Here is a 16,048-nt window from a genome sequence, read left to right as displayed (position 1 = left end):
GGCCTCGTCTTCTGGTCTAGGTTATGACTTGGGCTTCATGTTTAGTTTGTGGCTTGGGTTTTCTTTTTCACCCATTTTTTCTCCAAAATTATCATTTCATACACCAAAGTCCAAGTTCAGATAATAAATTTTTTTAACAAAATATTTTTAAAAATGCAAGATATTAACTTTTTGACTTCAAGGAAGTTAACTGGTGGTAGTATCAAAATATCAAAAAATATAAAAATGATTTAAGTTAAAAACTAAGGAGTCATTTTATTGAGTCTATATTTTTTCAATAAATAATATGTGTTTATTATATAATTTGATGGATATTGTGTGGACGTCAAGCCAAATCACACCACCATGTTTTATTTAAGTTCATTGAATAAGATATTAAATGAAAGTACTCTCAATGTTGAAGAATTTGTTTGCGTGGTTAGTCAAAGCCACAGAATAAAAGATTAACTTCAACCTTAGACTCTAAATATATAAGTTACATCATCATTAACCTTGGCAAAGTTTGAAAAATTATCTACACCTATGATATTAAATGATAGTACTCTCAATGTTGAAAAATTTGATTTCATAGTTAGTCAAAGCCATAGAAGATAGCACTACAGAGAGCGTGACCAATGGTCAGGAAAAAACTAAATGACTTCCCTCTAAACTGAAGCATAGGCATATCATCTTATTTCCTTTATGATTTGCCTTCCTCAAAATGCTACTGATTCTTAGAGGGCATTAAGGTCTTAGCTTAGGAGAGCCTTACATGAAAATCCTTGTGTATTCCCTTCTCCATTTATGAAGTGTGTTTCCGTTGACATTCCAATTGTCTCTTCCCACATTTTAACTTATTCATTTCATGAATATGCTAAAACGGGGCAAGAGATGATTGGGAACACATGAAGCAAGATGTATATATTTTCCTGTAAGGCTCTCCTAAGCTGATACCTTAATGCCCACATTATTCGTTAAATATATATTTGCCAGAAATCCCATCAAAAGTATATGTCGCCGATTGACTATTAGTGTGGGGACACTAAGGACAGATAGTAGGTGCTCTTTGGAGAAAGAGTTTGCTAAATTGATACGAAGAATCCCTGAATGGTATTAAATGTAAATGTCAATCAGGTTGACTAATGTCACTGTTGTATAAGTGATTCATTAACCTGAGACACCAATGAATGGACGACTACATTTTGACTACGACTTAAGAGCCTCTAATCATGGGATTCAAACAAGTCATAGCTCAGGCGTAGTAAGAAGCTCACGGAGAGGATTGAGTGGTCAAGACAATATCATCCAACCTTTGTATAAGCGGAGATTGACTCAAGGAAGACGATGCGGCAAATCCCTATTCAGCGTATTGAGGACATTGGAGAAGGCACTGCTCAGTATCTTCAATAGCACGAGATGTAGCTTGACACCCCACGGGCTGAAAACTTTGTTAAATTGATCCTTAGTTCATTAATCAATATGTTGATATAATTAATTAATAAGGTTGGTCAATAATTGTTATTGGGCCACTTAAGTTATTAATTAGAATGATACATGGGCCTAGAGGTTCATATGCATAAAGATCATAAGAACATTGGTGAATATATTCTACTTAATGGGTTTTTGAGGAAAAAATTAAGCGAAATATAAATAGGGGAAGGGGCACTCATTTCAAGCACCCAAGCTAGCCAGAATTGAGAGACCCCCCTTTCTCCACTCTGATCTCTTCTCCACTCAACTTAGGAGAGTGTCTTCATGGTGAGAAGATCTACAAGATTTTCAAGGAGAGTTAAAGAAGAAGAGGTGGAGATCAAAGAGCAACACTTCTGCGTAGATACTTATCAAGGCATTGCACGTGAACGGCTTCAGAACAATATGAGAGTGGGAAAGTTAAGGGTGGAACAAGTTTCCCATAAGGACATATGATGTATGATTTTAAAGATCAATTTAGAATCGAGAACACGCTTTCGCATCCATGGAAACCATGTTTTCATGATTGAACCAAGGCACGTAACCCAACATAATCTTCATCAATAATAAGTAAAAGTAGCACATTAATGCTAGTATAAATTTATGGTTATCAACTGGCCCTTTTTGCGTCATGCTCAGGCACCATTGTTGGCGCACCATGTTTTGCTACTAACATAGTTGGCCAAGCATCATTCTGATTTTGTGGACCTAGGTTGTGGTATCCAATCAGCTTCTTGTGAGCCGACATGTGCAATCACAAATCCAATTTTTCTGGGCTATTGTGTGTTGGTGTCAATCCACTTTTTAGAAGGTGACATGCATAGCTTATTTTTTACATATCCTCATCTGGCATATTCCAGAACGTCATTTACTTCCCAATCATTTATCATGTCGAAAAAAACCACAATATGTTTTCCTCAAAGATGATCCACAATTCTCAAATTTCTTGTTAATCTCATTTCAATCAATGAATTACAAGCATCCTTAATTCTCATGTCACATTTTTACCTTTTATGTATTTTAGAATCTGCTTATAAGGATGACAGATTGGTTTGGGCTATGAGAATAACACCATATTTATTAGTTACATTTATACTGCCCCTTTTTGGGTATTATTTCCTTTTCATCTTCCTTATCCTCTTCTTTGTTTTTTTCTTTGTCAATCCTGAAACATCGAAGAGATATCATTCCTATCTTATTTACCATAATTTCTATACTACCTTTGATAATATAAGATTCCTTGAGAATAGTATGTGCTTTGAAGTCTGCAACAGTGTGACCTTCACGTCTCTATTCAGTTTCTCTGCTCAAATAAAACTTTCCCCACCATCATATCTGCTTATTTCATCCTCGAATAGGCTTGTTTTTCCTCAATGCCATCATGATCTATGACACCACCACTATCCAACACAAGCCCCCCATACTCCTCCCCTTGAAAAATCCATCTACATGGGCCACTATCTATCCTCAAAAATAGATCTTACCATTTCCATATTGAGGGTAAGTGTTATTTAACTCTTAAGTCTATCTCTAACTTTGTTGTTAATGATTCTCTATATTTTAGTTTTTGTGTCTTTGGCTTGTCTATGTCATTAGGGTCATCCCATCATATGTGAAAGGAAATAAGGAAATGCTGTAATGCACAGATAGTATGAGACTTTATTTGATCGCTGTACCTAGGACATTGAACCTCGTCCATCTAAATCCGTCCTGTGACATGCAAATGGGTAAAACTGTGATCCATGCCTATGCATTATGATACCTGAACTGTTGTCTCTATTTCAAACAACCCTAAAATTTTAAGAAGTAAAAGGATACTGATAATCATTATGTTCGATAAAAGATGTTGAAAGGTGCCATATCTACTCCTCATGTGGCTTCGTCTATATAGGTGCAAACATTCTCGCTAAGACCGGATATGGAGTATCCAATGATTTCTTGTATGACAAACTAAGCATGTTCTATGTTTATACTCAACATTAAGGGGGGTGATAGAGTGGCCCATTAGGCTCATTCATTTCTTTCTCTTTGTATATAAAACCATATAATTCCTGATTTATAATTGAATGAGAAATGTTTTTTAATTGTGCTGTTAAACTATAGAGGTTATAAAGTTTGTGAATTTCCAATCTTCCTTATCATATCAATTATAATGCATGGATTAACATGCACATGATCAAGTTGTACAGATTTTTCATATCCCATATTGATGAACCAGAAATTAAGGATAGAAATGCCATTTAAGGCTTATAGCTTATGGAAAAATATTTAGGATTTTCCTTACAAGCACAGGGTGAGAAAGAGTCAAATCTCAAGGGATAAAGTATTAAACAACACAATCTTATCTTTAATTCTATTTTTTAGATCTTCATATTTATTTTAGGAATTAAACCTGATTTAATGAAAGAAAACTAGTAAAAATTTATTTAAAATTATTTTTGGAAGCAGAGAAATATTTTTTCTAATTAACCTAATTTATCCAAATTTATGGGAAATTTTTTGGATTTTGGGGATTTTTATAGTGAGAAATTCTAATTAATTATATTTAAATACGTTAACTGGTGATTTAGCAAAGCTAGGCGCTGTTGGCATGAGTGGAGTGGATCAGATAAATGAAATACTATTGCAGAATGCAACGGGTATGGTATTAGATGCAGGGCAGTGAGCAACGAAGCGGGGCCAAAAGATGCAGATTTATCATCACTGGTGCAAAAAAGATGAGGTGGATATGCCCTGATGAGGTAGATAGTATGGCGGAGGTGTGCAGGATGGTGACGACCTAGGCTATCATCGAAAATAACCTAGGAAAAAGTAGAAAGAGAATATTTACGTAGTCAATGTCCAAGAGAGTAAGAGATAAACTAAACCCATAATAGAAACATACCAATCAGGAAAGACTTAATGAGAATCTGATAAGTAACAAACACATACCCCACTGAAGTATGAGGACTTGTTTAATGACTTGTCAATTATGATGACATCAACTATGGTTATCACTTATCTTTAATATGTATTATAAATGTTCATATTAATAGGATATTTTAGATCCCTTTGACTATTTGTGTTGATGAGGATGTTTGATCCCTTAACCATTTGTGTTGAGGCACTAAGGAGCAATGGTAGCTGCTCTTTAGGGGAAGATTTCTATGAACTTTTTTGTATGAATAACGAGATGGTTTTATACCTAAATATGTACCAGGTTGATTCATTTCACAGTTCTGTAAATAGTCTTTAAACATGAGACACCAATGATATTAATGGCTATAGGGTGATCTTTTTTACAATTACAATATCCCAATCACATAATTGCAAATGATTTTATCCTGGATGTAGTCAAGATGTCCACAAACGCAATTTTGTGGTCAAGATGGGCTTGTCCTCCCTCAATCAAAGAGGAGACAGACTCAAGGAAAGATGATTCAATGAACCCCATGGGAAAGACAGTGGAAATCTTTTGATGATTTACAAATGGATCAGTCCTAAGCAGGATGACTGGTTAAGGGTTTACACTTGAAAATGGCCTGCTTCATTCTCAGAGTTCTTTAGAGATGAGAGAAAACACATAAATTTTAAAACAGATAGGAAAAATCAATGAAAGAGTTGATGAAATACTTTGTACCATTTGAAATACGCAATATGGCGTAGCACCTCATGTATTTTCAACTTAACATATCAACTGGGTTAAATCAGTCCATTTTACACACATACTCATATAGTACATAAGCGTGTTAGTAATGCAAGAATATGGACTTGAACATTAGATCATAAGGAAAAAAATAACACTGAATGACCCATAGAAAGACGACATTAAGCCTTGATTAATAACATAGGTTTGATTCTAATATCACAAGAAAAATGCATGATCTATTTTAGACTCTAAATCACCCAAAGGTCCGCCAAAAAACCAAATGTTGAGTATTGCATGAATATTGTTTTGAATTTGACATCACTGAAAGTCCGTCCATTTCCACATTTATTCAATCAAAAGACATGGCAGGTATATTGTTGCAAAACATAGTGTTGAATCGTACATAACAAAGTTTGTGATCTATTACATAAACAGATTGTGTGGTAAAATATGATTTGAACTCTGGATAACTCATTACAGATATTACATTATGAAAAAAATATCATTTTCCATTTTGAATTCTGAATAGCTCATTACAGATATTACATTGTGAGTGATGCAATACTATTTTTTGAATCATATATCATGACCAAAATCCATGTTCCGTATTCACCAATAATTCGCTCGTAAAAGGCACGAATAATTGAGAGATGCAAATACAATATTTGAATGTGATATTGTAATAAAATACATGATCTATTTTCAACATAAGTTCACAGATAAAAGCATGAAAGGTTGAGTGATGGAAAATATGGTTTCAGATCTTAACATCAAAACTAAACCCATGATACAGTTTCCATATTGGTTCATTCATAGAAGACATGACACGATGAGTGATACAAGAATACAATTTTCAGTTTCATGTCAAAAATAAAATTCATGGACTGTCTTCTACATTTATTGATTCAAAAAGATATGACATTAAGACTAATGCAAGAACATGATTTTGAATCTCATATTACAAATAAAATTTATGGTTCTTTTTCCTCATTGATTCACTCATCAGAGGCATCCCAGGTTGAGAAACTCTAGAATATTGTTTTCAGTATGATATCGTAAAAATACATGACCCATTTAAATATGATATGTTGAGTGATGTAGAAACACAGTTTTTAATCTTTACTGAATAAAACACGTGATCCATTTTCAATAGTTAAGGAGAAAATGACACAAAAAGTAAAAGAAATCCACGCTTACTTTTTCCACATCGTTTCACTTATAAACAAAGGGGTGGTTTGGTTTATGCAAGACAATGGTTGAAGCTTAACATAATATCCAAAAACCCATGATCCACCCTCACCACTGGCCCACTCATAAAAAGGGCATGGCATGGCATACAAATCATAAACAAAATCCATGTCACATTTCCCACATTTATTCATTTATACGAGGCACGGCAGGTTTAATGATGCAAGACTATGGTTTTGAATCTGAACATCATAACACAAACCCCATGCTCTTAATTTCCATAAACCAGCCGTTTCCTGCATTACACTGCTCTGAATCAGAAAAGAAGTATTTAATCATCAAACTGTGGTCTATACCATCATCACATAATCTCATTTGGTACCATTCCACTGGAGTGGGTCAAACTCAGGCTTCTAACCATGGTTAAACCCGGGTTGGGCAAGTTTCCGGTTTCCAGGAAGGCGCAAATGGAGAAAGAGGAGAGACTTCCCTCCATTCCCCAGTAGAGTCCTCCAGTCAAGGAGCATTCTTTCTCTCTCTAGTCCTCTCTATCTCTCCCTTTCTCTCTCTATAAGTCGCCTTCTCTTCTGGGCAAGGACGGCTATGGCGGAGCTGCCGGAGAGCAGCGCCGAGCAGAGTAACGGAGGAGATATGAAGCGACCCGGCTGGCCTCCCGGCTTCCGTTTCCATCCCACCGACGAGGAACTCGTCCTGTACTACCTCAAGAGGAAGATCGGCCGCCGTCGGATCCGCATGGACGCCATCGGCGAGGTCGACGTGTACAAGTGCGAGCCCTGGGATCTTCCCCGTATGATCGATCGCTCCTCCTCCGCATCGAATTCTCTATCATCGAATCGAACCCAGACCCATTTTTCTTCCAATTCAACTGAATTATGGGTCGTGTTTTGATTTTCTTCATCTGGAACAGGGCGATCGATCTTGCAGACGGGGGATAAGCAGTGGTATTTCTTCAGCCCGAGAGATAGAAAGTATTCAAATGGGTGGAGGTCGAACAGGGCGACAGAGGCCGGGTATTGGAAGACGACAGGCAAGGATCGGGCTGTTTATCACCGCTTGCGCCTTGTGGGTATGAAGAAGACGCTGGTGTTTTACTGCGGTCGCGCTCCGAAGGGGGAGCGCACTAACTGGGTCATGCACGAGTACACCATCGAGGAGAAGGAGCTTTCCTCCGTCAGAAATGCCCAGGTGACTAGACTGTTCTTCCAACTCCTATTCTTTCACTATTCTCTCTCTCTCTCTCTATATCTATCTCTCTCTCTCTATCGATATCTCTCTCTCCATCTATCTATCTATCTCTCTATGTCTCTCTCTATATATCTCTCTCTATCTCTCTCTCTCTATCTCTCTCTCTTTGTTTCTCTATTTAAATTACTATATCCCCTCATCCTAACCCCCTTAGTGCGTTGCCAATTGCAGGATATTTAGCTGTCCTAAGTGCTAATCATTCGTAATTCTCTCCCTCTCTCTCATAAAAACTCTATTGCCTCATCCTAAGCCCCCTCGATGGGTAGCCAATTGCAGGATATTTGGCAGCTTTAAATTCAAATCTCCCACCAAATTCGCTCTTTCTCTCTCTGATAAAAATTCCATCCTCTCATCCAAACCGCCTTCTGTGGTATTAATCACAAGTTTCTCTCTTTCTCTCTAAGAAACTATATAACCTTGTCCTAACCCTCCTTGCAGTTCAGCTCCTAATAACTCACAAAATTCTTGTTCTTTCTCTCTCTAAAAAGCTCCATACTCTCTTCCTAATCACTTTTCAGTCCAACTAGTTATCGTTCATAATTCTCTCTTTCTCTGCCCTCTTCCAAAACCCCTTGATGGGTTGCCAGTTGCAGGAATCTTTTGCAGGAGAACTCCTAATCACTCTCGTTCTCAGCTGTAATTAACTCTATTCCTTCATCCTAATCTCTCATGATGGATTTCCAAATGCAGGAATCTTTTGCAGTCTATAAGTTGTTTGAGAAGAGTGGCCTGGGTCCAAAGAATGGGGAGCAATACGGGGCGCCTTTCAGAGAAGAGGCATGGCTTGATGCTGATGACGACGATCAAGTGGATGTCTCAGTCACTGGAATTGAACATGCTGCAGAAATCATACCTCGGGCAGACAATCTCCCTCTCTGTCTAGAATTTCTTGGTAATGCCCAGAATCAGGAAGAATGTAGCGTTCCGCCCGTGTCCGAGCTCGAGCTGTTGCTCCTTCAGACCAACAGCGATCTCAGATTAGATTCCTCTCAGCTTCTGAGTCCCGACAGATTGGACATGTTGGATAAAGCATCCCAGGTCAACTTTGATTCCACTCAGCTATCATCTAATCTTATGTAAATTTCCTTTTTTGGCTTAATCTGCCATCTTTCAGGCCACTGTCAATGTGACAACAACTACAGATGGACTGGAGTCATGGAATGAAGCGCCGCCGCCTGTCTCACAAAATTTAGAAGATTCTGAGGCAGCAGAGTTCATTGACTGCGCGGACGATTTCCTGGAGATTGTTGACCTGGAAGGCATGGTGGGCCCATCCATGGCTGTCTTCTCTCCGCAATTGGAAGACACTTTATTCTTGGATGCCATCCTCCAATCAGAAGTTGCCGAGGACCATGGCGAGGCCCACATCTCCACCACCCAGCTTTGGGACCATGGCCCGTTGTGGGCCTTACCGTCTCCAGCGCAGACGACAACCCAAGAGGTCATCACTTCGTTTTATCTAAGCTTCTCTTTCTGCTCTCAAACTGACCCAGAAAACTCCACAGGTCGGCGACAGTGGTGGCGGTGGCATTGTTGATGATAGCACGTCCGTTCCTTGGGGACCAGCATTTGCTTACGGGTATGAGCTCGCTGCATGGTCAATGCCCCGACAGGTCGGTCACGAGTTTCGCTCTTTCAGAGCTTCTTCTCATGGTCTTGTCCCGGTCTCAAACTTTGTAGCCCATCACTCCACAGGAAGGTGGCGGTTGTGACGGCAACGGTGGTGATGATGCCGGGTCTGTGGCTACTGGGACTGCTCTTGCTTACGAGTACGAGCTCGCCGGCTGGTCAATGCCCCAACAGGTCATTGACAATTCTTGCTGTTTCAGAGGTTCTTCTCATGATCTTGGCCATGGCTAAACTGTATTCACATTATTGTCAAACAAACAGACTCATGAAGGCGGCAATGGTGGAGGCAATGATGATAATGAAGGCAACAGCTCCTGGTTGAGTTCCATATCTGCCATGGTAGTCAATGCTGTGCCTGCCAGGCCGGCGTTTGCCTTGGAGAGTGAGCTTGTCGGCCGGACCCTGCAGCGGGTCTCCAGCTTCAAGGTCAACCATGGCAGCAGGCGTAGCGAGGTTGGACGTAACGGTGGGAGGAGCGCTCTTTTCATCTCCTTGCTGGTAGCGATGGGAGCTGTTTTCTGGGCGTTGACTGCTGGGGTCATGGTCAAGACCCTTAGAGCGCTGGTTGGAAGAGTGTTTTCTTCCTAGCTTGGTCAACGCCCTGCTGCCAGAGATATGCTGGCTCTGTATTTTGAAGCCTAAAAATTGGCCTGATGAATATAAAATAATCCAAGGTGAAATTTTGCAGTCTATTTGTCTCCATCTCTCTCTGCCTCTCTACCACTTTCTCTGGCCCAGGCGAGAACTGTCTCTCCACCTGAAGCCAACCGGATAACTGTTAAGAGAGAGGCAACTCTCTCTTTCTCTCGCTCTAACCTGTCATCCCCTGTCACCGAGAGCTTGAGTCTCTCTCTCTCACAGTTTCTTTCCCTCTCCTTCTCTGTTTCTCTCCCCTCTCCCTCTCTCTTTCTCTCTGTTTCTCTCCCCCTCCCTCTCTCTCCCTCCGTCACTGTTTCTCTCCCTCTCTCTCTCTCTCCCTCTTTTTTTTTTTTCTCTCTCTCTCTCTCTCTCTCTATTTCTCTAACTCTGTCTATTTCTCTATCTCTCTCCCTCCCTCTTTCTGTCTCTCTCTCTGTTTCTTTCCCTCTCTGTCTCTCTCCCTCTCTATCTGTTTTTCTCTATCCACCTCCCTTCTCTGTCTCTCTCCCTTTCTCTCTCCCTCTCTCTCTCTCTCTGTCTCTGTCTCTCTGCCTCTCTACTGCTACCAGCAAGGAGAGGGAGAGAGAGGTTGGACGTAACAGTGGGAGGGTCAACCTGTCTCTCTCCCTCTCTTTCTCTGTTTCTCTTCCTCCCTCTCTCTCTACCTGTCTCTCTCCGCCTCTCTCTTTTTCTGTCTCTCTCCCTCCCTCTTTTTCTGTAAAATAAAAACATTTGGAAAAAGAAAAAGACAAAGAAAAGAAAAACTTAAATGGGCCACCAGATCATCTAGCTCGGCCCGTTCCCATCGGAGGAAGGGAAGGAATGGGGACGGAGGGAGGAAGAGGTAGAGGTAGAGAGAGAGAGACCAGTAGAGAGAGAGAGAGAGAGAGACCAGTGTAGAGAGAGAGACCAGTAGAGAGAGAGAGAGACCAGTGTAGAGAGAGAGAGACCAGTAGAGAGAGAGAGACCAGTGTAGAGAGAGAGACCAGTAGAGAGAGAGAGAGAGAGGGAGAGAGAGACCAGTAGAGAGAGAGACCAGTAGAGAGAGAGAGACCAGTAGAGAGAGTGACCAGTAGAGAGAGAGACCAGTAGACAGAGAGAGACCAGTAGAGAGAGTGACCAGTAGAGAGAGAAACCAGTAGAGAGAGTGACCAGTAGAGAGAGAGACCAGTAGAGAGAGAGAGACAAGTGGAGAGAGAGAGAGAGCAGACCAAAATGCATCGCAGAGGTCAGGGAGAAAGAAGGGACTCCTATTAGTCTTCGTCCGGTCGGGACAACTTAAAATCCCATATCGACCTGAGTTAAAAAAGTGACGACCATGGCATATATATTTATGCGGAATGCCTTTGGAATACTTACGCAGCCGCGTGGTGAGCACAGAGCGAACTATTCTTTCGCCTTTTACTAAAGAATACCGTGTGGGCGCCACACAAAGCGGCATACGCTTATTTTTGGAGGGTATCCGGTCTACGACTGGAAACCCAATCAAATCTAATTAAAATGTCATGAGTAGTTCTCTTAACGGGTACAGCGGCGAGCCAAGTACAACACTGCGGAGGTGGATAATGCTACGTGGGCAGGTAAGTTTCATAATTTGATTTGTTTCGACATGCTTCTTAGAACCAGTAGAATATCAAATATACTAAGGGTTTATATCCGCGGTTGTATTAGAATTCAATTTTACAGTGAGTAGATTAGTTTTTAGGCTCAAGTCATTCTTCCTTTCGTCGTGTTTCTCAAACTCTTTCTTCGTCAGTTTTTAGGTTTATTCAGTCGACGGATGAAGTAGGTTAAAAAAGAGATTGAGTACCTGTTTCCAACTTTATTCTTCTTTCTTGAATTAGCTAAGTTCATCCCCATTTTTCGTGAATTTTCTGCTCAATATTGAATCTGGAATCAGAATCGGAAGTTTTACACAAGTGTTATGTGGATTTTGAAGATAACTGCTTGAGGTGTAAAATCAGATTGAGCTTAAAATAAGTAAAATCAGATTTTGAAGATCCTTTCATTCGAAAACCGTCATCATACTTTCATTAATAGTTATCCGCAGATTTTACTCAATCTGATAACTCAATCTACGACGTGACATTAAATAACAGATATTAGAGAGCAAGTTTCGTCTCTAGGATTCCTGCGTTCGTCCTAGATTGAGTAAAATCTGCGATACCTGTTTAAGAAAGTTTCATGACCTTTTTTGATTGAATCAGTCTTCGTATGTATATCTGCTAATTATTCTGCTCAATCATCATCTTATGAACTTCATTATCGGCCACTTTTCTCCTAGCTTACTTGTTCATAGTCTGGTTATGGTATTGTAAAATCTGAGGATACTTGTTCATAATTTGGTTACTTGTTCTTATCCTTACTCTACCCAACGGATTTTTCTCAAGTTTTTCCGGATGACGCTTATTGCCGTTCATGTATACATTTTGTAATTTTTTCTGGCGCAATTAATATGGAGATAGAGATAGAGATAGAGTTATGAATATTGACTCAAGATCGAGATTCAGATGGTTGTTTGAGGTAGAGAATGAGATGGAGATAAATTTGGAGATAGAGGTATAGATATGAATATAGACTCAAGATGGAGATTCAGATGGGTTGTTTGAGATAGAGAATGAGATAGAGATAAATTCTAAATATAAAGGTAGAGAACCACCAGTTAGGGCTGGAGATGGTTATAGAGATAGAGAGCGATGGAGATGGAGATTGACATAAAGATGAAAGTATGATGAAGATACATATACTGATGAGCCTAGAGATTGATGCTCTGTTCTGTCTTGTTGGGAGATGGAGATATATAGAGAAAGATGCAGAGAGGGATAATGATAAAGGTGGAGAGGTAGATAGAGATAATATTGGTGCCATAGATTTAAAAAGAGATGAAGATAGAGGAAAGAACTGATAAAGATAGATAGAGATTTAGGGAAAAATTAAAATAAAAGATAGAGGTAGAGATAGAGATAGAGATTCATGGGTTTTTTGAAATCATGATTGTGGAAGTGATAGAAAGACTGACAAAAGCAGTGAGGCCCAGCTTGTGTCACTGGTTCGATCGATTGATGGATGGATGAATAAACAGGCCTTCTGAGCTTCTATTGATTCATACTTGCTTTTATTGTTAGACAATATGTCTATTTTAATTGATTGATAAAATTGATGGACATATCATTATATACACGAGTAGACAGATAGATCTATGATACATTCTTGAAATGTGCTGGTGGACCATGACCAATGTAGTCAGTACTTGAGAATGAATCTTGATAGTCGTTTATTGAAAGGTTCAATTACAATCCAATGAATGGATATAATGAGAGAGAGAGAGAGAGAGGAGAGGAGAAAGGAAGATGAAGAGAATGAGATGAAATTCCCTCTTCTTGGCTACCCTCCTAAGGGGAAAAACATGCAGGGTAAGAAAATTCCAAAATTACCCAAAATATATGATGGTGATCATATCAATTTATTGACTGGCAGAACCCACAATAAAACAAAGTCTATGATCCACTTCAAACAAAGGGGGAATCAGACTTTTAAACAAAGACTTTTAAACCTTTTTTGTTACTCGCAACCTTCTGATTCAATCCCTGGCCCTCCTGGGGGTAGTCTTGTCTTTCAACAATTATGGGCATAGATGCATCTCCCTTCCCCTCCCATGTTTCCTTTAAATATCACAGTCCTCCCTTTAGGATGCAGACTAAAGGTTATGTTACTGGTTGGTTGTGTCCCTTCTACTCTCTAGATCCAAGTCTCTCATTTTCCTCAATGATTCCCGTCCTCGTGATCGTCTCTTCCTTCCCTGACCATTCCGGTCTTCTCTTCATCCCAGGAACTCTCTCTCTCGTCTCCCTCTTGACCCGTCAATCTCTATCCACTTGAGGTTTTACATATTGGAATTACATTGAGATGATATTCCTCGTGAAGGACTTTTCAACTTCTCTTTGATTTTGTATCTCCACGAAAGAACTCCTTCTTCCCTTATTGAAAACTTCTCCTGGAGGATGATTTCTCTTATCCTCATCCCATTATTTCTTTCTCGCGTCATTGGTTTCTTCATCTCATCAGTTAATTCTGAGAATATCATGATAAGAACCCAAGAGTTTTTATTGGGGAAGACAGGGATAAAGGGAGGAGAACCAATGGTTAGAATCATAACCCTGAAGTCCAGGAAGATATCTAGGGAAGGGAGAAGAGAGACTGGCAGAATGGAAATCACACCAGATAGAGATACAAGAGCCAAAAACAACTTGATTTACTTCTTGGCTGGCCTCCAAATGGGAGGGATGTCCTACTTAAGGAGAAATATGTGCACAGTGGAGGACTAAACACCCCTGTCATAGCAAGTAAAATGACAGAAATGCCTTAGGTACGTTGGGGATGATATCATATAATTGTTTAATATGAAAAGATGTAATCAATATGTCTCTAATTTCACCAGTCATAATAGTTTCAAAAACTTCCAAGACACTCAAGGTTTTGTCACTCATTTACTTGTTTGAAGTAATTTCAGCATAATTATTGCTATTCAAATGATAATGTTGACTCTATAATTAAGAAATTTTTTTTATTTTGATTAAAGCTGATTTGGTGTTTTACCTATTTACATGTCACATGTTGTTGAAAATAGAAAACAAATATCCTATATCTAGTTGTTGCTAAATGTCAAGGTCCAAAAAAATTAAAGAAGATGAAAAGCTCATAGATGCGAAGGAACTAAGGAAATTAGTAGAAAAAAGAGGGGAAGTGTTGAGAAAGATGAATATTAGAGGAAACAGGTTCATAAAATCAAAGCCTTAGCTTTTAATATTCACTCAATTCAGTTTACATCTAATAGATGTGGATAATTAAAAATTTTAATACTTATGGTAAATCAGACTATAGTGGAGCTCTCTATCTGTTCAAAAGTTGAAATCTAATGCCTTCACTTTTCATGCAACAAACTCAAAGAGTCTTTGAATATATCAGGAATACCCATTCTAGAAGAGGGATCTGGGAAGAATAGTATAAATTGATGCATTATATTTTTTACAAGACAGTAATTCGAATTGATTACTAGGAATTGTGTCATCTAAATAATAGGAAAGAATCAGGTCATTAATAACTGCACAAATTTCAATAACTTGACATTACACCAACAAAAAATTTGCAATAATATCCAGAGTTATATAATTTTAATTCATATTGTTGTTATTTTGTATCTTCTCAGTTAAATTCTTAGTTGGAATTTTATTTTTTCTTTATTGTGATGCCACATTTTAATATGATGCGATTTTTAGGAATACTATGATTTAGCTGGTAGGTTTTCTTTCTCTATTATGCTTTTATATTTTTACCAAAATCAAAATGTTTTGCATATGAAAATTCTTATACTTCTATTAAATGTTTTGCATGACTTAAAGCATATTATCCATTATTGAGTAGGAATTACTGAGCTTAATCAATCACCTAAGGCACTGAAAATTATTTTGAAGCCATGATATTTTAGCACAATTAAATACACAATATTCTAAACTAGTATATTACGATGCGTTATAATATAAGACTGAGACCCTTAACTTTTGTAAAAACAGTAAATGCTTAAACATATAGTATATTAAACACATAGTTATTAAGTACATTGCCACTTATGGATATACAATCATATCAAAATTTCTAGCACATTATCTTCTTCTTGATTATTATAATGCTACCATCTAAAAATGTGTCAGGTTTCTTCCATTGCACAAAAAAGTACTTCATTTCCTTTTCCATCAAGAAATTTAAAAGAAATAAAATTTTAGTAAACTAGATTGGGACATTTTCAGGTACTTGCATGCAGTCGCGATTGAACTTGTATGAAAGTATGGCTTCTGGAATATCCTACCATTCCCATTCAGCAGAGAGAATAGTTGTTAGTGGTAAAATCATGTGATTTTCACCTAGGACCTTGCGGAGATGTGACACATGGCAGAGGGGATGAATTGCTGAAGTTGGAGGAACATCTAATTTATGCAACTGGTCCTATCTGTTTTATGATTTTTTACTGTCTAAATTATTTGGGAGAGAGTTTTTCAAAATGATTCCAAGCCAAAGTCTTCATTCTGTATGGTCTGAGCTTGACATAAACGAAATCACCCACTTGAAAATGAACATCCCAACGGTGATTATCATGGTACTTTTTCATATACTCCTGTGCCTTTGAAAGATGAGATTTGAGTAAATAGAGGGTTGCATCTGATTCTTCGAGCAATTGATCTAAAGATTCTATGG

The 16,048-nt window shown here is 38.6% G+C and overlaps 1 protein-coding gene and 1 non-coding gene across 2 annotated transcripts; both read left to right on the top strand.

Annotated features, from left to right (window-relative positions):
- Nucleotides 1–6,762: 6,762 nt before the first annotated feature.
- On the top strand, nucleotides 6,763–9,850 carry LOC144712739 (NAC domain-containing protein 17-like). Its single transcript, XM_078587035.1, has 7 exons — nucleotides 6,763–7,073; nucleotides 7,194–7,471; nucleotides 8,222–8,569; nucleotides 8,646–8,972; nucleotides 9,037–9,144; nucleotides 9,227–9,334; nucleotides 9,422–9,850. The coding sequence occupies exons 1-7, from the start codon at nucleotides 6,869–6,871 to the stop codon at nucleotides 9,746–9,748; spliced, it is 1,701 nt and encodes a 566-aa protein (XP_078443161.1). The 5' UTR covers nucleotides 6,763–6,868; the 3' UTR covers nucleotides 9,749–9,850.
- Nucleotides 9,851–11,160: 1,310 nt separating this feature from the next.
- LOC144713380 (U5 spliceosomal RNA) lies at nucleotides 11,161–11,279 on the top strand. The gene has a single exon (XR_013584041.1). It is a non-coding gene; the product is annotated as a U5 spliceosomal RNA (small nuclear RNA).
- Nucleotides 11,280–16,048: the final 4,769 nt, after the last annotated feature.

Source organism: Wolffia australiana, chromosome 15, assembly GCF_029677425.1.
Source record: "Wolffia australiana isolate 7733 chromosome 15, ASM2967742v1".
NCBI classification, from domain to species: Eukaryota; Viridiplantae; Streptophyta; class Magnoliopsida; order Alismatales; family Araceae; genus Wolffia; species Wolffia australiana.
This window is presented reverse-complemented; position numbering and strand designations above follow the sequence as displayed.

Excerpts from the sequence above, each read along its gene's own strand:
- LOC144712739 (XM_078587035.1), top strand. The coding sequence starts at position 6,869 with ATGGCGGAGCTGCCGGAGAGCAGCGCCGAGCAGAGTAACGGAGGAGAT. Across the intron at positions 7,472-8,221 it reads CCTCCGTCAGAAATGCCCAG|GAATCTTTTGCAGTCTATAA; the intron begins GTGACTAGACTG and ends TTCCAAATGCAG. Across the intron at positions 8,973-9,036 it reads CGCAGACGACAACCCAAGAG|GTCGGCGACAGTGGTGGCGG; the intron begins GTCATCACTTCG and ends AAAACTCCACAG.